Raw genomic sequence first — 25,873 nt, forward strand, 5'->3', positions numbered from 1 at the left:
GAACTCATTATTGCATAAGGTGGCCAAGTATCACCCATCTAACCCAGTGTCAAACTTGTTGAATTTCAGAGGAGTAAGGAATAGTACCAATAGGGCAGACAAAGCTTTAACAAAACACATCCATCATCATTAACATTCACTAGCAAAGCCCACTACACACACACACACACAGTCACTTTAAAACATTTTCAAATACAAAGCATATAAACTAAATACAACTAAGGTTTAATGAAAATGTACAACCTCCAAATAGAAAAACGATTTTTTTTTAATGCCATGTCACCACACACAAACAATACCTAAAACAAGTCAACACAAAAGACACCAAAGGTATTTAAGGGGGAGACTGAAACCATTTTATTTGGGGAATGTTAAGCACAACAGTCATTTTTAGGTCGTGACAAATACAATGCAACACTTTGTTCCCTAGTTTATCACAATTAAGGTATTTACAGGTTTATTAAGGCACTGGCTCCCCCTTCAAATAAGAGAACATAAGTTATTCATCTTCATTTTACACCATGTCTGATTTCTTTCAAAGCAAAACATAAATGGTGCAGAGGACAGTCATAGCCAATACACTTGTATTATTTGGCTGTCATTTAACAAACTGTATCCACCAAAAGTTCAGCAAAAAACCAGATATAGTACTCCCTGGTCATGTGGGCCATCAAAGTGTTTAGTGGACTCAACCTACATGAGGCTAACTGAAGCCTCCAGTGATTACTGAATCATAACTTCATTAAAAAAAAAACCCCACTAACCTATTATACTAGTGTGGAGGGCTAAATAACCATCTTGTAGTATTACCAATATACATTTTGCATATGCTTAAATTGAAAAAAAGAAGATCAAAGGCCTTCATTTCTCTTGCTTTCTTTACAACACTGGGGATTTGCATTTGTCTGCTTATGCCAATTTATAAACAAACCTGTGACGATGACCTTTGAACAGTACAGTTAATATTTTAGCTGTATGCAAAATATGCATTTTTGTACTTGGGGCCTAATTTACTAAGGCTCCCCCCCCCCCCCCCCCCCAAAGTCCGTATTTAAGGGGAAAAATTGAGTACATTTGGCCCTTATACTTTTCAGTGGCCAACACTGTAGGTCTGAACTAACTATATGCCTTAGCAACCAAAATGCTTTACTCTCTTATACCTCAAATCTGGAGTGGTTTCAGACTCCCACCTGCACAAGATACATAAACTTGAACATCTTAACATACAAATTCTATCAAGAATAACATCTCTCAACTAACCTTAAACTCTAAAATAAGCCAATCTCCGATTGTCTGTATGCCCTCTTCTTACATTTTCTGTGTAGCAAACATTTCTTTGTGCTGATCAATTAACTTAAATCAAGTTACTGTACTGTCACAGTGATGTGTCCTGGACCGTCATCACCTACAGCAGTGGCTCCCCGACCCTGTCCTGGAGGCACACCTAACCAATTGGGTTTTCAGGATTGCCACAATGAATATGCATGAGAAATATTTGCAAACAGTGGGTCTCCAATTTATACAAATCTATCTTATGCATTTTCATTATGGATATCCTGAAGAGTCAACCGATTAAGGTATCTCTGCAGGAAAGGGTTGGGAAATATTGACCCTCTGAGTTCTCATTAATTAAATTGTCCTTAGCTTAAGTCCTAAACAAGGATTTTATAATTTGTAGACCATCTCTGCAAGCACCTTCACAGAGGCTATTTTTGGATTGGTCAGCAGTGCCCTATAAAGGCAGGGGTTGCACAAGGAGAAGTGTGGGTAGTTTGAGTTGGGTTTTGATTTGAAGGATGAAGTTAGAAGCAGTGGGTCCCTAGTTTCGGATCCCACAGCCTCTTCCAGGAGTTCTGCCCTGGCCAGTGACCCCTAGGTCTGGAAGGAGCTGTCTTGAAATAACGGAAGAGGAGTTTTTGAGTGAGCTGTTTTCCAGAGTTTTGCTTTCTTTTGTTTTGGGAGCCTGGCCTGCCCCAGGAAGACTGTCACCCTGGCATGGGAGGGAGTAAGGGTAAGGTAAGGGTCAGGGTAAGGTGCTGTGATTCCCTGCTGCCCAGCTAAGGAGGGACAGCAGTGATTTGACAGAGAAAAGAGAAGTATTTTTGCAGAATCTCCACTGAAAAGGAGGAAAGATTTGTGGATTTTGAACATTTTTGGGACTTTCAATCACTAGAAGTCCATCTTCCACCACTAGAGAGAGAGGAGGAAATCCAAATCTCCACTGGGAGCCCACCTTCTAACATCTGGAAGATTGGGGCTTTCCTACTGCCTGCCACCTAAGAGCCATCGAGTCAGCTAATAGAACTGAGAAGAGAGGTACCTCTGGACTGTTTATTATTGTGAGAAGATAAATAGGAGAATTTTTTGGGGAACTGAGAGTTTAAAGTATTTCTGGTTGCAGTATATTTGTGGTGAACAACCCACCAAATGTGTCCAGCAACTTCACTCAGAGTCAAAGGTGCCTTAAAGCAGGAACATCAGTATAGTGAGCACAACTGACAGAGCAACCAAAGAGGCAGACAGACTGTATATTCACCCCTGCAGAAGACTGAGTGGTGCGACAAAGGAGAAAGGCAGAAAACCGGGAAGAAAAGTGGCCCCCAGGGAGAGCCGTGTGCCCCTGCCTTCCAGGCGGTCTCTAAAGAGAGGGTTACATGGGTGCTCAGGGTGAGATTCTACTTTGCTATGCCACTTCTCTCGTGTACAGGGGAACTATCTGCACCTGAAAGGCCCGAATAAGACACCAAGAACTATGGTGTAGCTTTAAAAAAAATCCCCCTTTGCACTAGGAATACACAGCCTCGGGGAAAAGATGGGAAAACCTTTTCAGATCTCTTGCAAATACATCCAGATCTCTCTCACAATCCAAGATTCCTTGTTTTCTTATTTCAGAAGTCTAGGAGATGCCTTATAAGGAAGATGGATCGCTTCAGATAAGCCTTTAAGAAGAAGACAGCCTTTCAGCGATGCAACATTTTAGAAAGGTTACTGACTTATGTCCTGTCTTTTATTACATTTCTTTTTCAATTTGCTGAGCTGTAATTCTCAAAGTGCTTTCATATGTTATTAATGCTCTCTGATTGTCAGTGTTCATGGTGAAGACTGCAGCTGCCTGACTAAATATACTCAGTAGCACTGGAGTTATACAAACTTTGCCAAGAGACTTCCAAACTGAAACATTCATGCAAAGGTAACAAAATAAACTCATAATATCCTTGCAGCTTTGAAACCTGCACTCCTTTAGGGGATTTGTGGGATGTTTCTTTTCTATAGCAGAGGTTAATGTTAGTGAAGATCTTATTTTCATCCAGCATAAAAGATGGCGAGACAAATATTCTATCTGCAAGGCCTTGTAATCGAGCAGGCCTTCTTAGTAAGCTCTTAAGGGTAGGAACACTCTAGTTCTCTATCTCTCAGAGATAAGGAAGGGCACTTAGGCACCCTTTTTAGACTTCATTTCCAAATCCAATAGTCAGAGCCTGTGCTTCAGAGTCTCTACTTTATTTTGGCTGCACATAACTGGGCATTTCTAATAGGTAGTTAAAACCAAAGCCTAGACATAACTGGTTCCCACATTGTAGAACTCTGACTTCTTCCTTTAACTAGTTCCTCGCCAGTTTTCCAAAGCTGGTTGCCCTTGCCTTCAGGCACACACAAGATCCTGTTGGCTTGTTCACAGTCAGGACTCCATAGCCAAGTTCCTAGGTCCTAGCCATCCTGGCTGGGGGAGCCTTTTCCAAGCCACTCCAGGGTGTGGCTCTGTGGCTCAACACTTTCCCTCTTTTCTCCGGGTAACCTAGCCCTGCCTGCATGATGTGGTAAGGCACAGACACTCCCTTAGAGTGCCCTTTGTACAGCCCTGCAGAGACAATCCTGTAAAAGTTACAGACTGGAGAACACCGGTAGCAATTGCCACACAATGATGCTCTACAACCCCCTTCACAGAGGGAGCACCTGTGACCTTTAAAATGTCACTCAAACCTCACCAAATCAAGCAGCTGTAAACGGTTTAAGTCTGGAACCCTGACCACCTTCTTGGCCTCTCTGAAAAGCTGACCATTAGGACATAGTAAGGTAGGCAGTCGTGACTGCCAGGTATCAGGAGATGCCACTAATTTTAATGCGGGACTGCATGCAGATCCCCTCAGGCATTTGCCAAGACTTGTATTTTGGTTTCAACCGGTGAATTCTGCAGAAGCATTCCTGGAACAGAAGAACCAAGATCGGGATGTATGGCAGACATGTTTCAGGCAGATTTTAAATAAATAAAAAAAACACTCGCACGCAATTTCCCCACTAGAAGTCTATAGGCTATACAAAGCTGACCATTACATTTATGCATATAAATAAATGTTAGAGAAAACCCCCCAAAAAATATATAAATTAGATGATATCTTTTTATTGGACTAATTTAATTCATTTCTTGACTAGTAGTTGACTAGCTTCTGAGAGCTATTACGCTCTTCTTCAGGTCAGAATAGAATGAGTAAAAGATGACATTTACCAGAAAATAAGTGAATCCTAAAATACATTCCAATGACAGTGTGAAGGGGAGGGGGAGATTGGCATGATGGGTGATTAGAAGGTGACGGGCAAGATAATTTTATGGCTTGTAGGAAACCTAGGTCTTTGAGTCCTTTGTTTGTCCATTCCAAAGGGTCTAATTATGTTAACTTCAAAAGTCTGGCAATCCTGCATTGTTTTAAGCTGCCCTTCAATTATCCTGATCACAAGGTGATAGATGCAGTGACCTGGTTCTGAGAAGTGCTCCCCACCCAGACCACTGCATCAATGACCTTATGATCAGGATAATTAAAGGGAAACTTAAAACAAACCAGGAAAGCAAGACTTTTGAAGTTAACATGATCCGACACTTAGGAATGGACAAGAAAGGACCCAACAAAGACCCAGATTCTTATCGCATTATGAACTTTAAAATTAAACTGCCTGTCACCTTCTGATCCCCCATCAAACCCCCTCACTCCCCATTATCACTGGAATGCTTATGATTCACTTATATTTCCTGGTAATGTCATCTTTTGCTCATTCAAATCTGACCCAAGGAAGAGAGTATTGGCTCTTGAAAGCTAGTAGGAATGCATTAAGTTAGTCCAAGAAAAAGGGATCACATTTTTTGTTTGACTTTGTCAACCTGTACTTCTGTGCCTTCAAGTGGATTACTATAGCAACCAAACCACATTACAATTATTGTAAACAAAAATGCTTTGTGGTTAACAGGAGCTAAAGCTTTGGTACCCAAATTCAAGGTTTGTGAGCTTTGTGTGAGAGTGCTACTGATAGTGCTACATTTTAGGCACCCAATAATGGAGATGTGTTTTACTGGTTGCAGTGCTGCATTGTTTTACATGCAGTATAAATTCAGGTAAAAAAAAAAAGCTGTCACCTTATAAATAAGATAGGAGAACTAAATCAATTTCAGGAATACTTGTCCCATGGAAAATATGTTCTGTTGAATATGATCAGTGGTGGTGGGTGGTTGCTACAAAAAGTATTAAATACTAGAGATGTGCTATTGGTTCAGGATGAATTAGGCAATCTCAACGAAATTGCCTAATTCGTCCTGGTTTGGGGACTCTGAAACCCGAACAAATTTTTCCCGAAATTTCAGAAAATATTCGGTTTCGGGTTAGTGCGCGCTAATGTTAAAATGTTAGCGCGCACTAACAGGTGTTAGTGCGCGCTAACCCGAAATTCAGGTCCCCCGAATTACAAAGGCCCGAACTATGGGAAACACGATATTTCCTGCAGCGGGCCGAAAATTAAGCCCGAACCAAAAGGTTCAGGCTTTGCACATCCCTATTAAATACAACTCCCCCCACCCCAAACTTGGGGCCATCCAGTGTATAGTTTGCAACTTTATTTTTACTAACATTTAAAAGCAACATTTATAAACAAATTTAGTATCTAAACTGAACACAGCCTGGCATTAAAAAAAAAAAAAAAAAGACTGAAATAAAGGTGTATGACTTAATAATTCCATAAATCGCATTATTTCATCCTACCCAAGTTGTTGCTAGATTGAGCATTTATTACATCCCATCCTTGCCATTATTATAAAATTGTGAACAGAATTCCTGGGGGTGGGGTGGGGGTGTTGGAGAGGCAAGGGAATCATCACTTCGCCCGTGGTGTATTATGCCGGTGTTTTACCTACAGAGCCCCTTCTTGGTGAAAGCAGTGACTGTGCACAATACGTCTTCTGCATCCCCTCTCCCCCGCTTTCTGGGCAATGGCAGCATAACTCTTAGCCATCAAAAGGCAAGAGACTTTTTTCCATGCAATGCACAGTACATAAAAGAAACCCAACACACACACACACACAAGGACAGATTTACTAATAACTTCCCCTACCCGTGAAATGGGAAAAGGTCCCTTAGCAAGCATACCTCTTAATGATCTCACCATGCCCTAAAATGACTGCCAGCTTGGAATTCAAGGAAAGCACACCCTTACTCCAAGAAATGTATCTGGTGTATTTATTCAGGGACTGCTACTGCCCTTGTGACTGGTCAGAGAAAGGGAAGCACGAGCCCACACTTAAGACAAATCCTTAATTCTACAATCCCCTTTTACTTCTAGCTTCACAATCTAATCCTTGTTTTTAAATTGTGATTGCTTCCAGTGACACTAAAACGCTTTAGCTTTCTGTGGGATATCTTTCATGCTGATGATGAACTAGTGATAACTGGACCATAGATGACACAGTTAAGTAAATATCTCATGAGAAGATCAGGTGCAAGCTTGGTGAATGCTGCAACAGGGTGAGACATAAAAAGTCAATGTTATTAATAGCAGTGATGCTCCTTAACTTTGGCTCTCACCTGAATGGCTAGCTAAACCCCTAAAAATGAACAAAGCCTGGGAAGCACGATAAATTCTATATCTGACACAATGAATACAAAACAAACACTTGGCATTGAGCAATCTGCATAGACTTTAAAATCTTTTATCCAGTCAGCAGATCATAGAAGCATCAGCAGTTGCCTCCCATCATTCCTTTACATTAAAACTATGCTCACGTAAAAGGTGAACAGATCTTGTTAAAGCAATGTGCATTAGAGATGTGCTTCGGGTAAAAATTTCGTGTCGAGCTTCATTTCGGGGCCCCCGCGGGAATTTCGTTTTTTCTGCAGATCAGGTTTTTTTTTTTTGGGGGGCCCCCAATTTTTGGATTAGTGCGCACTAACCTGACAAACTAAAAAATGAATTTTTTCCAAAATTTTGTAAAAAATTCAATCGTTTTTCAGTTCTCCCAAACCATCCCTAATGTGCATCAAACCTTACAGAATAGCCAGGGAAGTGATTGTTTTTCTTCATGCTCTTGAGTTATTGTTAATTTTGTGATTGGCAAAAGTTACTAATTTTTGAGACAAGTGCCAGACTCTGGAAAATGAAGCCCTCCAATGATCCACAGAGGTCCAACATGGGGAATATCAGTGCAAGCATCTCTCGTGGCCCCCACTTACAAAACTCAATCCTATTTTGGAGAGGCCATCTCAAGGTCAACAGTATTGAATGTTCCCTCAGAATAGTGTGAATTATTTCCATTTGAATGTCAAATGCATTTGAGGTATACAATATAATTTAAAAATGTACAAGTGCTGTACAGCTCACTTTAAACATTAAAAAAAAAATCAAATAGACATGCATTTCCCATTCATTGAGAGAAAGTTGAATAATAACGGTACTAGGGTTCAACCTCCTGGACCAGGCTTCTCCACTCAAAATGTCGGAACCTTCGGATCGCCAATGGCAATGATGCTTGGAGGTATGTGGAAAACTGTTTGCGAAGAGCCCAATTCCAGCCTTTTTGGAAAGTGTTTACCCCTTACGCAAAGGGTCTTTGAACGCCAAACTGGTTGAGCAATCCAGCTGGTAAATCCTCTGTGCTAACTAAAATGGTTTTGAACAGGACCTTCCGGATAATCTCACAGCATTCATAAAAGAAGAATGCATCTCTCCGTGGGCAGTTAGGATGCAATACAGAAACGGATAAAAACATAACTGAAAAGACAAAAAAAAAAATGAGGAAAACTCTCTTTCCGCTGGGACACTACTTTGCATTTCATTGCCTCTGCTGTTATGCTAAAAGTTCTCTCTCTTCACATCCCATCTTTCTCTTGTTCACTAACAAACTTTCTGGGTGTGTGTTTGCTTCTAGAAAAGCAAGGTAAGGGCAACAAATTTCATAACCAAACTTGAACAGACACAAACTGCAATTATTCAAATATCACAGTAGGTCAGAACTCCCAATTAAACTTTCATTAAAACACAAATTTATAATCCTTTGGTATCTTCAAAACATCATATTGCAATATACTATGCATGTTTTGTCTCTCTAAACAGTTTTACTAAAACCTCTCCTGTTAAATCCACATGTGGCCATATTATCTAAATTTGCATTATTACAATCATTCCAAAACATTTGATACCATGTCAAATATATGTAAAAGGAAATCACCTCCCACAGTAATAATCCTGCTGAGCTAAAGTGCTTTAGAAAATTCACCAATGGCCAAGAAACTTGGAAGGTTACATGCTTTAAGATCACTATAAACCAGAAGTCACACATTCATTTTCTTTTTGAAAAGACAGTGGTGTGCATATTTGCAAGTATCCAGTCTCATTCTCAACAGTTCCTTAGCTTCACTGACATTATGACAGCTTCTGATGAAGAACTAGTTGGTCAGAATGTATAGTGAGTATTAATTTGTAGACATTTTTAATAAAGCTCCAGTGGTCTCCTGTAGGAGACACTCTCTGTTTTTGTTTTGTTTTTTTCGAACAGATATTGGCTGGCTTACATTTTCACTACAGAGAAGGGAGTAGCAAATTTCTCATTCACCGAGAGAAGCAGAACAATCATGGGAGACCCTTTGTAGGATTGTGGATATATGTTTATTTACGGGGGGAGTCATGACCATTGTATGTGCATTTCTTGTGGAGGCTCTTTACATCGTCTGCTGGCCTTGAATTTCTGGCTGCATGGTGAGAATTATCATCTGTGGTGTGAGTGTGAGGCATGAATGACCTAATCTGGTACTGGCTGATAACGCTAAAAAGGAAAGGCAATGTAACAGGAGTCTTATCCTGATATATCTGGAGGTGAAGTACCTGATGTTTATAAATCAGCCGGTTACCTGTCAATACACTGCTATTCTAACTATTTAAGAAGAAAAATCTTATGTGACTACTGGTTTATATAAGTCTTAAAGCACTGATATTCCAAGTGCCCTGGACACTGACAAATCCTGAATACAGGACTACTGCCACGGTAAACAATTTCCTTTTTGGTATATTTGCACAGTATAAAATTCTGGGACTGCTTCCATACCGGTCAAGATCATATAGCTTCATGGGAATGTCAAGTTAAGATTTTAATAAAGATTGGTGTTTAATGAGATGCAAAAACAGTTGGTTCTGAAGATACCAGAAGATTGTGCGTCACTATTTGTAAATCCTGTATGATAAAATGAAACATTCATGTACCATGTTTTGCAGTATGCTGCATTAGTGCAATGACTTCAGATCATGATCCATTACAATGAACTCTGCCTGTGACCCTCACCTCCAAGAATCCTGAATAGAAAGTGGTCAGTCTGGTTTTATGCCTAGATATATATACATACAGACTTGGAAAAAAAAAGTACATGGAGGGGTGTGAAAAACTGTGTCTGGAGGCAGGTGCTTTTAACGAAGGTTTCTGCGGAACTGTATTCATTTTTTCTAAAACTTAAGAGCCTTATTTTGGGTTGGGAGTGCAACTTTCTGCAAAAATGAAAAATATAGCCATTTTACATTTATCTTCAGGCACAGTTTTTTTTTTGTAACAATATACATCTTTTTTTTATTATTTTTATTACTCCCATTCCGAAAGTTCAATTTTCATAAAATTTAAAGCAGATTTTCTTTTAACAATCCAAAAATAACAGGACTTTCACAGAAAGTAACGTATCATTTTGAACAATTCAATGAAACTAGGTTTCCCCGTTCAAAGAAATGCCATTCTAAAATGGTTGTTTGATACTTGTCTGCTTTAGCCTGGAACTCACCCCCAGCCCCAAAATTTCTTTCTCAAATGTCATAGCAAGGCCTGATGGTTGCATGGGGGATGTTCAAGGCAGCTATAAGTGAAGGCCTTCAATTCCTCCCTTATGTTTCCAAACTGAAAATGTTAAGTCCATCAGGATAGGCTTTCACCGGAACTGTCATCCCTTGTTGGATCAAAGCTTAATATCTTGAGACTCTGACATTTTGGCCAGTGTTTTCTTTACTCGTAGGGCTGTGAGTCGGGAAGCAGGGTTGTGAGCCCAGCACTCTGTCATAAGCTTCCCCATTTGTCTTAGACACTGCAGAAAACAATGAGAAGAGAGAAAGAAAATAATTAGTGGGGTAGGTTAAGTATAAAAAACAAAAAAGGTCACAATTTTAGTATGCATTCAGAAAATATTTTGCTTTTTGTTATATTCTCTTGCTTTACCATTCCTTGAAATACTTTTCTCAATACATTTTTTCTTAAATAGCCCTCCACAAAAATCTATAAATCACCATAATTACTCTCAGGATTCTTCCAGAGATTTAGTGAACAACAAAGGATATTTATTCAACAAAGACTGAATTCAATAAAAGAGGTCAAACACATTCCTATTGAGGAAAATAGTGAGACATTCAGTACATACTGCATTATAATGTTCACCATACTGGTTAATCACATGAGATGTCAAATTACAAGGCTACTTAAAAGAATTAGGGTGACACATAATGTTTTATTGCTACCCCTAATACTCACTCAAGGTCAAGCACAGCACAAATATCCCTAGACTGGCAACCTGCCTGCCAACTGGGTTAACTGCTTGCCTCTGGGCAACTACCCTGCCCTACAAGCTATCCCTGGTGGTTTCTAGGGACAAATGTAACCCCACAAAACCCAAGGGGGTCACACAATTCCCAGAAATGATAGACCAAACATAAAATATAATGGCATCACCCAGTGACACACTTCTGTGGGTCAGTGATCAGTCACAGACATGGGGCTAAAAAACTAGGTAGTTTGTTAAGAAAAATGAGGAACAATGAACTGGAATAAATACAACTTGAATCAACAAGCACAGAAAAGGGATTATACAATTCATAATTTCTAATTAAGGTTTATTGTAATTACCTCTTTCTGTCTTTTGGCTAAGATGAAGTGTAGTGTACAGGTGTATATGTGTAGTCAGTGCCTGAGGAAGTTTAACTGTCTGGCCACAGGTGCTATGTGCAGCTGGGACAAGAATCTGGATGCAAATCTGATTCTGATAACTCCCCCAGCCAAAACTAGGTAAACCTGGCAAATTCTGGGATAGGTCTCTCTGGAGCTGGTACTGTAGAACCAATTATAGCCTTGCACACTGCCTTTTTGACCAATAACATTGCGACACTCACAGAATATTATAATATTACAAAATCCTGGGGAATGGCAGGAAATGTCATCATTTTGAATCAATGAGGCAATTTTAATCCCTTCAGTTATGGTGGATACAAAGAAGTCTCTCTCTGAGCTGCCATGAATTGTGGAAAGTTGCAAAACTCCGGATGCGACATATATGGTAGCTTATCAGGGGATGAAAGACACAGGCTCTGAGGCAAAACAAGGAATCACAGAATGCACATAGAACCCCACTGCATCATATCTAAACTGAAGTCTATTTGGATAACTAGTTGGGTCTCATCAGTTTAGTGTTAGGAAAATCCTAGATCATTCTTCCAAGACAGTCTATATCCATTATCATGTTTGCTGCTCTTCTATTTCTGGATGAAGAAATAATTCCTCTTCAGGGACAGACTCCAGCAAAGTAATTTCCTGTTCTCTTCAGAGAACCTCTTAAATTAGACTAACAGATTATGGTCTATGATAACAATAAAGTTCCATCTATATAGATAATGTTGCAGATTCTTAAGGGACTCATGGAAAGGCCATGTATTCTCACTGTTGTGACATAGGCCACCTCTCTGTACAGAAAGTTGCAGTTTAGGTATACAATGGGGTGCTCTTCTCCTTTATATAACTGAGCATAGCTCTAACACTGTAAGTTGAAGCAGTGGTTCTCAATCTTTTTCCCATTGTGACAAACCTGACAGACCACGCTCATATGTGTGACACAGTGCTCATTACAATTCATGGCGGAAATAAAAAATAAAGGCCCGTTATTATTTTTATTGTTAAGAATGACACAAGGGAAAGATAAGTACTCTGTCTGAACAGAAATTGCATAAATAGTAAACATTCTATACCAAAACAGTACCAATTTCCAGCACTCAAACAGTAATCACTTTATAAGGCAAAACTGAAAATATTACACCAGGCCTTAAGACACCAATACACCTCCTATTAGGAAAATGGACCAAGCCAGGCTGCCATAGAACCCTACACAGAAACTACATGCCAGCAGAATACTTCACCTCAGTCATGTGCCAGACCCTCACCTAACAATGAATAAAGAGACCATAAAGCATAACTACAATCATGCAGACAAAAACTGAACTGGAAACCGCAACAAGCCAGAGAGATGGTATGCAGCGTAACAAAAGAAAGAGAGAAACATTACCAATCCGTATAAAATAAATCAAGAAATGTAAAATCAATAGCAGTAAAACCATACTAATAAAAATAACAGATTATTTCAAAACAGCTGATGAATGGAATATCCAATAATTAAAAACTCGTATCAAAAATTTCTAGATACCAATAAAATATTTCAAAATAGCAGGTACAAAGACCCAATAATGAAAAATAATAAGGATAAAAGAATGCTTTGCTCTGTGTACCTGGGAACATTTGATATCCAGGTGCCCTGATATTGTTTTGAATTAGCAGGAAGAGGGATGGTTTGCTTGTAACTTTCTCCTCTGTCGCACACAAGTGCTCTCTTTCACTCTGGCTCTCAGTCACACACATATACTCATGCTCTCTCTCTCATTTACATAAGCTGTCAATCACGCATATATACACATGCTTTTTCTCTCTCATATAGGCTCTAAATCACACACACACACACATATGCACTCTCTCTCTCATGTACACACAGGCTCTCAATCACATGCTCTCTCACCTACACCAGCTCTCAATCACACACAGACACACATGATCTCTCTTTTATTTATACACACAGGCTCTTAATCATATATACACATGAACTCCCTCACTTACACATTTAGGTTCTCAATCATACACTTACATTTATGCTCTCTCTCTCACACACAAAGGATCTCAATCACACACACATACTCTCTTCCACACAAAGAAGTTTTCAATCACCCACTTAACATACAGGCTCTCAATCACCCACTTAACATACATGCTGTCTCTCTCTCTCTCATACACACACACTCACACAGGATCTCAAACACATATGTTTGATCATTCATTCACTCTCTCTCCCCCCCCCCCCCCCAAACTAGCGACAGCATCAGCCTCCTCCATTTCTAGCCCTCGTGGCCTCCAGAAAGGACTCCCATCCGCCGCGAGGGCTGACATTCCTTCTCTTTTGCTCCGTACCGTGCTGTTCTTCTTCAGGCTGATTCTAGCATGGTCTCTTCTTCTCACGCCTGCTGCATGCCACTTCCTCCTCCGGGCCGCAGGGTGGTGGAAAAAAAGAGACCATGCTGATGCCGCTGACTCCAGCTCCATTCTACCCGTGTTATCAGCATTTTAAGCCCGGGTGGAAGATAATTTCCTATTTTGCAGGGGCAGGGGGGAAGCAGCTGGGCCAGCGGGGGACCGGGAAGTGTGGCAACACACCGGCATGTTCTTGGCGACACACCGGTTGAGAACCGCTGAGTTGAAGTATCAGTATTCACCACAAACCTTTGGTTACAGTCCAGTGAACCATTGCTGGAGCAATAGCCAATGCAGTCTTTAGAACTTGAAAGGCTGCATCACATTCTGGTGACCAAAAAATGGCGCTGTGCAGCCTCTTGTTAGTCAGGTCAGTCAGGGGTATGTCTAGCGTGCTGTACTGGGGCACAAACTTTCAGTAGTTTGAAAGGGGAGGAAGATTTTACTGAGGGAGTTACAGGTTCCAGAGCAAAACTAGGAATCACAGCCAAAGCACAGAACCTTATTTTACTACACAGGGCATTAGGAGGACATGGGAATGTGGCACTTCTAAGGATAAATGCCTCTAAAGTTCTTACCACTTTCATCAATTTATCTGTTCTTCATTCTATGTATCAGCTTCAAGAAGCTCTAATTTTATTATCCATAAAGACCAAAAGATGAAAAAAATGTAATTTTTAATAGAGAGGTGAGGCCAAACAATCATATTAGAAAACCTTCATGGCAGTAAACAAAACTGCCAACTTGCTTACCTGAATGCTGTGCCAACTTTTGTGAACTGTTCATAACATCCAAGTGATCACTGAAATCAACTGGAGAGAGGTGCAGGATATTGGCAGTTTTGGTTTTCAATTTAGAGACATTTGTAATTTGATTTTGTGGCTCTCCAGGTTATCTTACAGATATAGGCCTAAAAGCCTCCTGAAGCCAACAGTGAATGAGGATTGGGCGAGTCATTGAAAGAATTGTGAACGTTACCTTCTCTGCTCTCCCTAGTGAATGGAAGGATATATTCTATGTACTGTATTGGTTATATTTTTTGGTAGTTCTGAAGGAGCATTGAGAAAGTATGTTCAATCCTGGTGAAGTACCATCGAGTCACAAGTTCACCAGTGCTTTAAAGAATGCAGGATGCTCATTAAAATAAAGTAATTCCCACTCATCTACACGAGAAAAGACTTATAAGGGCCCAAGATTTACAAATGGTAGATTGGGTACCATGTGCAGTATTTTCACTCAGCCATTTCCACAGATTCCAAGTACTTGCATTGCCGTGACCAGACTGGAGTGCCTTTGAAAAGCTGTCTCTGGCCCTGCTCTTTGGGTCTGATAGGCATGTACCACTGTAGGAGCAGTGTCTGTGCAAACCTCCCATTTAAGTTTGTGAACTAGAGCTAACGACTCGATCTGGTACTGGCTTAGGTGTTTACTGCTGATAACACTGAAAAGGACAGGCAATATAAACAGGAGTCCTATCTTGGATGTATTTCGATGTGGTTGTCTATAAGACAATTGTTAAAAATAAATCACTGTACTGAGAAAAAAAAAAAAAATCTTGCACGATGCTGCTTTCTAGGGATTTTAAAGCGCTGATAACTGCAAAAGGCTTGACCACTGGCTATTCCTACACCCAAGCAGGATTACTGCCATGGGAAACTATTTCCTTTTTGGTACATTAGCACTGTATCAGAATTTTTGGAACTGCTTTCATTGTGTCAGAATCCTATGGCCTCGGTGGCTATCAAATTGAGATTGTGATAAAGATTAGTGTTCTATGAGAGCGTTTCCCAACCGGTGAGCAGCGGCCACCCTAATGTGCCATGGCTGTTACTCTGATGTGCCACAAACGTTTCTTCAAATTGATAGCCAGTGCCACTGGCTATCATTTTATCTTTCCTCTACAGCAGCTGGCCTTTAGCATGCTTTAGCAAGCTTTCCCGGACACAATCTAATGACACATTCTAATGACTCCTCTAAACATTCAGCCCTTAACCATGCCTTCTGTATATAGCATTTAATTTGTATATTGTTTAACCATTTCTATTCTTTCCTCTCTCTTCCTCCTTTCTCCAAGTTCTGCTACCCTTGTTAAATGTAACTGCACCTTCGGTCACCACAGTTCTAGTTTGATGTATATTCTGCACTCCCGTTTTATGTAAACCAGCAAGATATGTTTTCATGATTGCCGGTATATAAAAACCTTAAATAAATAAATAAATAAATAAATAAATAAATAAATAAATAAATAAATATCCTCACCACCAGCAGGAGGGGTCAGAGAGCAGCACTTATATGCTGCTGCTTTCCCTGCTGCTGGCTCTCCTCCACAATTTAAACTGTATGGGTCACTGTAACCTCACAAGTCCTGCTGGCTCCATACAATTCTGGCCGCAGAGGGAAACAAGCAGAGGAGGAAGAAGCCACATCAGGTAGGTGCTGCTGGAGCCATCTATCTGCCGCAGGACATGGGAAGAGGAGACAGCTAAATGTGCTAGCAAGTTGGGGGGGGGTGTGTGTTACGGGGAGAGGGAAGGGAAGATGATTGGGGGGAGGGGGAAGAAGAGAGAAAGCGCTGATGCTGAACGGGTAAGGAAAGGAAAGGTGATGGTGATGATGCCAGGGGGATGGAGGGAGAGGGGAGAGAAAATGGAAGGCGGTGGGTGATGCCAGGGGGTAGAGGAATGGGAGGGAAAGGATGGTTGTGCCAGAGAGTGGGGGGAAGGGGAGAAAAGGTAATAATGATTCTAATGGTGGTGGTGGGGGGGGGAAGGGAAAGTGATGATGCCAGAGCATGGGGGATAGGAAAGGTGACGGTGTGCCATGTTGATGTGTATCCTATGCCAAGTAGAGCACAGCACAAAAAGAGCTGAGAAGCATTGATCTGAAGGTATCAGAAAATTGTGGTCGGATATTCATATCTATAAGAATTGGACTGGGCAGAACGCTAACCGAAGAGCTGTGAAGTGAAGCGCCTGTTAAACCATGTCTTGCAGCATACTGCACATGCACATAACACTATGAATTATTGTGACTCAGTCTCAGACTTTCTGTAAATATTTAAAAAACACTGTCATCTTTATGAAGTGCTGAATACTCTAAAGACGTTCCTGTTCCCTGAAAAATAACTGCTTGCTGCAGAAGTAAAAATGCTTCCCAAGATGGAAGGCCTTTGAGGTGTGCCATTACAGCCTCCTATAACACGTTTCTTCACTGCAGCAATTATTGGTTTAGTGGTAACAGGGAAAAAAAAAAAAAAAAAAGTCAGAACAAACCCACCGGGCTCTCTTCATTACACATTCTGTATGGCAGGCCTGGATTTTGGCATAGCCAACATAGTCCAGATACCTCTGGAACCACATTTTTACAGGTGCTGGAGCGTTGCCACAGCTGTCACGCCTTTCACATCTGGGGCCTGTTGCAGCAGTGTCCACAGATTTACAAAATTCAGCGCAGGGCTTCCTGCTGCTCTCATGCGCTGACCAGCCCTGAGGTGCCCTACCCCCCCTCCTCATGCATGAGCTTCCTGTTACCATGGAAACCCATGTGAGATTAGGGGGCTCCATGGCGCCGGTCAACACGCCAGGGCTGCAGGAAGCCCTGCCCTGAATTCTGTTTACGTTAAGGAGGGAAAGGGGTAGAGTCGGAGGATTGTCCTCTTCCCCCTCCCCCAATGCCAGTGGGCGCAGGTCATTTTAATCTGGGTCTGCTCTTCAGAAAGGCATCAGAATGGACAATTTCCTTCCCACCCCAAACAAACACTGAGTCATCTAAAGCTAAGCCTCCAAGATCCCATCCTTTGCCAGCACCCAATCACGCATGCACCCAGGCACACAGCCTGTGCCATAAGAAGGCACAGCCGCTAAAGCGAAAACAATGCATATGATTTTAACTTTCTCTAACATGTGTACATTACTTTCGGATATTTATCGCAGAATGGGGAATAAAACTGGCATCATACACTTTGTGTAAGTAATGAGTTATAAGATCTGTTGTCCTCATTTTTGCCTGGCCTTACCTCATCGCTGCTCCATCTGTTGGGGAACGAAGGACGGTATCTCCTGATGCACACTACGTCCCTCATGTCTTCATAAGATGGGTCACTGGGCACCACATCATGGTATGGGAGTTGGTATTCTTCTACAATTCCTGAAGGAAAAATATTGTGGTTTCAGTGTCACATTACTCACTGTCTAAAAATCTTCTCACCTTTGTTTTGGTCTCGATTTTATTTTGTATTTTGAGAAAAAAAAAAAAATCAGTCCCCTTCGTTGAAGAAAACTGATCAGTCTCATAAGGTCCTGGTAAAAGAAAAATCCCAATTTTTTTAAAACTTGATTTAAAAAGAAAAAACTGACGACAGTGAAAGCCAGATGGTGACAAGCACCTTGTTTTCAACTAGTTCTCAGAAGGCCCAGAACGATAGGGATTTGCACAAGGTCACAGAGAGTCAACGGAAGCAAGGAGCCTTGAACACCTGCCCCAGGGATGCCTCCTGACTCAGCTGAATGTGCTATCAGCCCTCACCCACGCCATTTTACAGTAGGCCCCCACACCAGTTTCCGTGTGGCTATAGTGTGCTGTGGCCCTTTTTTCAGCCTCAATCTTCCACCCTTCATCCAAAGGCCAGAAAGGGTGGCCTAGGACTTTGTCTCAATCACATCCAATGCTCATCTGATTGGGTCCCCATTTCCTGATGGGGACCCAATCAGAGTATTGCAATCCCTGCGGATCTTCAGCCAAAGGCGCGTGACTGTGTGGCAGACACTCCCCCCCCCCCCCGAGGTAGGGGAGAGAGATACAGAGAGAATTAGAGAAAAAGCAGGAGGTGTAGTATATAGCTTCTGCCAAACAGTTGAGGAGTTAGCAAAAGGACTTAGGATCCTACAACCTAAAAGCCTGAAATAAACCACTGATAAATAAAGTCACCCATAAATTTCCTTTGTCTGCAAGACAAATGAAAGAAGTGTGCAGCGAGAGTCGGTTTCAGCAGTGCATTGAAGGGCACCGTTGTTCCCCTGCGAGGAAGGCAGGCTCCAGCTGCCGGCCCCCGGATAGTCTTTTGAAGAAGGAGTTTCCAGGGCGCAAGTCTCCTGTGACTGTGAGGTACGGGTTCCCCCAGCGAAGCCTGTCTGCTGTCCTGAGGAATGAAGATCAGGGGTGGCTCAAGACAAACTGCTGCCCGAGGAGAAGGATGAGATGGCGCTCCCCCGCCCCCCCCCCCCCAGAAAAGGCACAGCACTGCTCAGATCATCGAGGGCCAAGGGTGGGGGGGGGGGGTGGTTTGGCCCTTTTGATGATTTGAGCAGTGCTGCGGAAAGCAGAGGCTCCAGAGGAGTAGCAGATAGATCGTCAGTGATAATATTTCTAAGAAGCTGGGAATCCTGCCACACTCCCAGGAGCCCTAAGACCTCGCTCCTACCTTTCCCCCAGCATTTGCCCCTGGAGGAGGAAATGTGAATGGTGGGGGAGTGAGTGAGAGTGAGTAAGTGTGTGTGTGTGTCTGTGTTGCAATCTTTCTGGGCCCGGCCGAGGGTATTAGGTGCCCATGGTGCTCTTTATAATCTGGAGGCTCCCCTTCCTCCCTTGGTCCTCACCACACACAATTCAAAATTATGCATTTGTAACAGATTTTACACGAAAAAAGGACCTTCAAAGCAGAGCTTTCTGAAGTAAAAATATCACAACATGTACATTATTTCTTACATGCACTGCTACGGTACCAACCACAGTAGTGCATGCAGAGAAAACACTTGTAACCCATGTGGTATTTGTCATATTGTAAAGCAAGCTGGGTATGGGCTTGGTCCTCAGAAAGCCATCGGTAAACTCAATTATAATATAGTAAAGCTCTCATACCAAAACAGTACTGACTGCCAGCATGCGCACAGTAACAACCCTACCTATGAAAAGGCAATGCTGCAAGTATACTCCAGGCCCTAGTACTCCAATATACACCCTATTAGGAAAACAGAACAAGCTAAACTGCTATAGACCCTTACAAAGAAACTACACACATCTAAAGAAACTGAGCAGAAACCTCACCATGGTCACACATGCAGAACATAGACATTCACCAAATATACATGTACAGACAAAAACTGAATTGAAAACCACAAGAAGCCAGACTCGATGCAGTGCAACAATGGGAAAACAGAAACAATACCCTTCCTCCTAAAACATAATAATAAAATCAAGAAATATAACACGTCAATCACAACAGTAGAAACATACTACTAAAAAAAGAATACATATTTCAAAACAGCTGACAAATAATCATTCAATAAACTCAACATATTTTTAAAAGTTCTGAAAGAACAATAAAATATTTCACATTATCAGACATTTCAAACAGCACCCAACAATTAAAAATAATAATAAAACATTCCATGCTTTCCATACCTGGGCATTTTGATTTACAGTCACTTCAAGATTGTGGATTAGTGGGGGAAGGGGGCTGCACACAAACCTTGTCCCATCTCAAATGCACATGCTCTCTAACACACATATGTACATTCTCACACACACACACACACACACAGGCTCGCACTCTCTCAGATGTTTCCTCACACACACACACACACACACACTCACTCACTCACGTCTCCTCCCCCTTTGGAGATCATAAGCTGCAGCAGCAGTTTCTACCTTCCGCCCATACACTGATGAGACTTCTCTTTTTTCCTGAGGTGTGGGCAACTGCAGCTCCTGCTCCTGACCACGTATGCTGGCACTACCCCTACTCTTCATGGCTGCAGTGATTGGGCCTCCTCCTTTCCACCTCGACAAGCCCATACAATATAAATTTCCTTTAGTAGGTCCACTCAGGCAGAAAGAACAGGGAGGCACAATTGTCACAGTACAGACACAGCAGTGCTGCCCCCAAAAATGTAGCATCCTAGGCAGCCCTGTACTCTATCCCTCTCATACACCCCCATACATTCTTGCTCCCTCTCTAATTCCCACCCTTTCCCAGCTTTCCTCTTCTCTTCCACATCCCCTTCTCTTTTCTTCCATTTTACTCACCACTACTTTCTTTTCTCACTCAGCCCCTTTCCCTTCACTCTCCTCACTCACCTGCCTTTTCTTTCCCTCCCATCTCACTCAACCACCTTCCCTCACTCACCAACCCTTCCTCTCCCAGATCATTCATTCCTCTTCTCACCTCTCCAACTCTCATCCTTTCCTGCTTATTCACCCATTCCACCTTTCCCTCCCTTTCATCCCTTTTCTCACCCTCCCCACGCATTGACCCACTTGTCTCACCTCCTTATCCCTTTCCTCTCTCTCACCCTTTCTCTCTGCTCTTTCACACTTACCCCCCTTTTTTCTTCCTCAAGCCCTTCCCTCCCGCTCAGCCCACTTCCCCTTCCTCGCCCTGTACAAGTCTTCCTTTTCTTTCTGATGGTGGGGTGGAAACCCCCTCAACATGAAACCATCAATGATGCCCCGAGATCCTTCTGCTGGCCCGAGGGTGGTGGTAACCCTGAAGGAACGAGACTCCTCTGCAAGCCCGTGGGGTGTGGGAAGTCCCAGGGGAATGGCATTGAGCTGTGCTGCGCTCTTCTGCCGGCCCGTGGGGGGATGGGAAACCCCGCAGGCCCATTATCAAGCTGTGTCGTGTGTCATGTAAGGCTCCTCTGCAGGTCCACAGGGGGTGGGGGGAGGTTATTAACCCCTGCGAAGACATCATAGTGCTGCACCACCATGATGCTCCTCTGCAGGCCCTCAAAAGGTATGAACTTCGTGTGCGTCATCCTCGGGGCTCTTCTTCCAGTCTGCGGCATCTGAAGCTGGCTTGTTCTTGTCTTGTGTCAAGGTGAGGAGCGCTGTACGGGGTACTTTTTGCCACTCCCAAAATGGTGCCACCTGAGGCGGTCACCTCACCCTGCCTCATAATAGAATCACCCCTGATTAAGATACCAACTTTTACATCACATAACCTTACCTAGAACTGGCAGTTGTCTAAAGGAAAGGAAAAGAAAAGTGTACCATCTAAAGATTTCTCATTTTGTTTTTTTCCTGAACTGCAGTTACACTGTCTTTGAGACTTTATTTAATGCATTTTCAATGACTTTACCTTGAAGACTTTTGAGATTATAGATTTTTCTTTTTTTAACCCTGTTGGTTTCATAGAGGGTGGTGTAAGTATAATTTGGCAATTTATAAGTGCACACATTCATTCAGTAAAGTAGTGTTGAACTATATTTGTTGAATTTATTTTTTAACATCTGTTTAGAGCATATTTGGATGGAATTCAGTGTCTGTACTGTACATTCAACTAGAACTCCTATTTGCTGATTGAACATTGGTGCATAAAGTAATTGCTAAGTACTGGAGCAGGTAGCCTTGTTTCCCCAAATCCAAAAGAGCCTGCAATCTTCCTGGTGCTCTAGGACTAATAAAACAAATTTTTAGTGTATGGCAATGTTTTTGTATCAAACTTTTTTTTTTTTTTTTTTTTTTTTTACAGAACATAAGGACATAAGTTATTGCCATACTGGGTCAGGCCAAAGGTCCATCAAGCTTAGCATCCTATTTCCCACAGTGGCCAATCCAGGTCATAAGTACCTGGCAAGATCCCAAAAGCTTGACAGATTCTATGCTGCTTATCCAAGGGATAAACAGTGAATTTCCACAAGTCCACCTTAATAACAGACTTTAAAGTTTTTATTGATGTTTATTTATTAATGTGTTGGATTTATTTTATGAATGTATCTTGTTTTTTATTAAATTATGGATGCATATTTGTAAGCCACCAAGAAGCTGCCTTTGCAGCGTCCCCAGCCAGGGAGCAGAAGGCCTGAGCTGGGAATCAAACCCAGACCACTCTGCATAGCAGTGGACAGCACTACCACTGAGCCACCAAACCAACTCTGGAACGTTTTGTGTAATGCTTTGTGGGATTTAGCAGGTTAGTGCTAGACTACCTGACTATGTTTGTGCTTCTTCTGCCCAAATCAACTTGCTAGCTAGAGCATATTAACAATTCTGAATCACCTGTCACAAGACCAATTGGTAAAAATGTTTTAGGGAATTTAGGATGCTGGAAGGTATAAGCAGGCCTACAGCAAAATCTCAGTACTTGGCTAACAGTACACATTTCCTTTTTACGAGCAGATGGCATAGTGTTGTAACAATGCAAGGGCTTGCTGAACTGCAAATCAATAATCTTGAGCAACCTGCTATTATAAGACTAGCAGTTACAGTCCAGGGAAACATACAACCTGCTGATCGTGTGATTATGTTTTGGTGGAAAGTCACAATGAGAGCTTAGGGTTTTCCCTTTTCGTAAATAGATATGCTATGTTAAGTACACATTTGTTGCTGAAGTTATCAGAAAAGTTTAAAACCTGTAGAATATTGAAGAAAGGAAACCTGGCGGGCTGACACCATATGCTAAGATCACTATAAAGATTATGCTCTTTCTGATGTATGGCAGAATGGTTTTTGTTTTCAAAGCAGATCATTCTCCCTTTACATTCACTGATAAATAAAGATGAACCAGATTATTCTGCCAGTTTGGGTCATCTCTGATTTTTCTTATGGCAATAAGGGAGACCTAGTTATTCTGGGTCCTACAGTTCTGCATCTTGGAGCAGCACGTATTCTGTGTGCTGACAACATTTAGAAAATATTCTTGTCTCTTACTTTCCTTTACAGAAATTAGTCCTTAAGGAGCATTTCTAGGCAACTGACTTATTATACATAAGAATATAAATTGCCATGCTGGGTCAGACCGAGGGTCCATCAAGCCCAGCATCCTGTTTCCAGCAGTGGCCAATCAAGGATATAAGTACCTGGCAAGAACTGAAACATTAAATATATCATGTTAGTAATGCCGATAATAAGCAGTAACTATTCCCTAAGTCAGCTTGATTAAAAGCAATTTATGGAAGTCTCCTCCAGAAACTTGTCCAAAACTTTTTTAAATCCAGCTTTGCTAACTGCCTTTACCACATCCTCTGGGAAGAGCTTAAATTTGAGTTGAGTGAAAAAGAATTTTCTATTTGTTTTAAATGTGCTACTTGCTAACTTCATGGAGAGCCCTCTAGTCCTTCTATTATTTGAAAGAGTAAATAACTGATTCACATTTACCCATTTTATTTCTCTCATGATTTTATAGACCTCTATCATCCCCCTCTCAGGCATCTTTTCTCCAAGCTGAACAGCCTTAACCTCTTAAGCTTTCCTCATAAGGGAGATGGTCCATCACCTTTATCATTTTGGTTACTCTTCTCTGTATCTTTCTTAGTATATCTTCTTTGAGATGCAGTGACCAGAACTGCACACCGTACTCAAGGTGTGGCTCACCATGGAGAAATACAGAGACATTATGACATTCTCTGTTTTATTCATCATTCCTTTCCTAATAATTCCTAACATTCTGTTTTCTTTTTTGACCACTGCAATGTACTAAATCAACAATTTCAATGTGTTATCCAGTCCACTATGATGCTTAGATCTTCTTCCTGGTTGGTAGCTCCTAATATGGAACCTAACATTCTGTAACTACAGCATGGGTTAGGGATGTGCAGAGGGATGCCATACATTGCATTCAGGATTCGGATTTGTCGGGGGGCAGATATGTTGCATTCAGCCGTATGGTGCCTCGATGCGTTAATACGTCGATTTCTATTCATTCCCCTGCTACAATTAAATTAACTACAACCCCCCACCCTCCTGACCCCCCCCCCAAGACTTACCAAAACTCCCTGGTGGTCCAGCAGGGGGTCCGGGAGCCATCCCCTGCACTCACACCCTTGATGCTGGATTCAAAATGGCGCCGATAGCCTTTGACCTACTATGTCACAGGGGCTACTGGTGCCATTGGTCATCCCCTGTCACATGGCCATCGGCACCATCTTGTGCTCCTACCATGTGACAGGGGCTGACCAATGGCACCGGTAGCCCCTGTGACATAGTATGGGCAAATGCTATCAGCGCCATTTTGATTACTGGCAGCCGACGGTCCGAGAGCAGGAGGTCGCTCCCGGACCCCTGCTGGACCACCAGGGACTTTTGGCAAGTCTTGGGGGACCCTCCTGACCCCCACAAGACTTGACAAAAGTCCAGCGGGGGTCCGGGAGCGACCTCCTGCATGCCAGCCGTCGGATGCCAGTACTTAAAATGGCACCGATCACCTTTGCCCATACTATGTCACAGGGGCTACCGGTGCCATTGGTTAGCCCCTGTCACATGGTAGGAGCACAAGATGGCGCTGATGGCCATGTGACAGGGGCTGACCAATGGCACCGGTAGCCCCTGTGACATAGTAGGTCAAAGGCTATCGGCGACATTTTGAAACCAGCACCAAGGGTGTGAGTGTAGGGGATGGCTCCCGGACCCCCCGCTGGACCACCAGGGAGATTTGGTAAGTCTTGTTGGGGGGGGGGGTCAGGAGGGTGGGGGTTTGTTTAAATTGGTTTCTTTAGGTGGCCGAATAATTCGGCGAAGATTCGTGTATTCGTGGGGAATCGCGATACGTTTCACTTCCCCACGAATACAACAAATAGGGCCACATCCGTTGCGGATTGCCAATACGTAGGGACCGAATGCACACCCCTAGCATGGGTTATTTTTCCCTATATGCATTATCTTGCACTTGTCCACATTAAATTTCATCTATCATTTGGACGCCCAATCTTCCAGGCTCACATGGTTCTCCTAGAATTTATTACAATCCGCTTGTGATTTAACTACTACAAATAACTGCATGTAATGCCCACTCTGGATAATCAGGCCAGTGGTAGAGAGGGGATTACTACATTTATAGCTGCTCAGTCAAAACATTCATATGCTCTAGTAGGAGAGGGAGTCACAGTCATCATGAAATGGTAATAGCTAGTGGACAGACAAAGGGTCCATGATTGCAAGGTTCTGGAAAGAGCCCTGGTGCATGGCCACCCTCCTCCCCCAGTTGGGAATAAACTCTGCAATGATTAGACCAAAGAAAATTAGAGGGGAAAAATTCACAGGTAGTTCAGAAATAAAAGCTCATGGCACCATATCCAAGCCCTAGTTCTAACTAACAGACAGGATCATTTATCAAATCGCATTATGGCATCTTTGCATGCGAAAAATGCCTTAACGCATGTGACAGGCACCATAACACATGGTGCGATGCAAATTTTTAAAAGGGGGGGGGGGGGAATGTTCACAAAGGAGCGCATAAATTTTTTCAATATGGAAATAAGACAGGGAAGTTACTGGCAAACCTGGTTCGGAAGCAACGGGGTAAAACCTATATTGATAACC

General features: G+C 42.2%; 1 protein-coding gene across 14 annotated transcripts in view; it reads right to left on the bottom strand.

Moving 5' to 3' along the window:
• Positions 1 to 204: 204 nt before the first annotated feature.
• BMPR1B (bone morphogenetic protein receptor type 1B) overlaps positions 205 to 25,873 on the bottom strand; it is an 825,728-nt gene continuing 800,059 nt past the window's right edge. For all 14 annotated transcript variants that reach the window (XM_029597567.1, XM_029597542.1, XM_029597519.1 and 11 more), the window contains 2 exons: positions 17,634 to 17,764; positions 205 to 10,370 (listed from right to left, as the gene is read on the bottom strand). In XM_029597567.1, the coding sequence (XP_029453427.1) occupies positions 10,245 to 10,370; positions 17,634 to 17,764 (257 nt within the window). In that variant the 3' untranslated portion in view covers positions 205 to 10,244. The remainder of the gene's footprint in view (positions 10,371 to 17,633; positions 17,765 to 25,873) is intronic.

The sequence above is a fragment of the Rhinatrema bivittatum genome, chromosome 1, assembly GCF_901001135.1.
Source record: "Rhinatrema bivittatum chromosome 1, aRhiBiv1.1, whole genome shotgun sequence".
NCBI lineage: Eukaryota > Metazoa > Chordata > Amphibia > Gymnophiona > Rhinatrematidae > Rhinatrema > Rhinatrema bivittatum.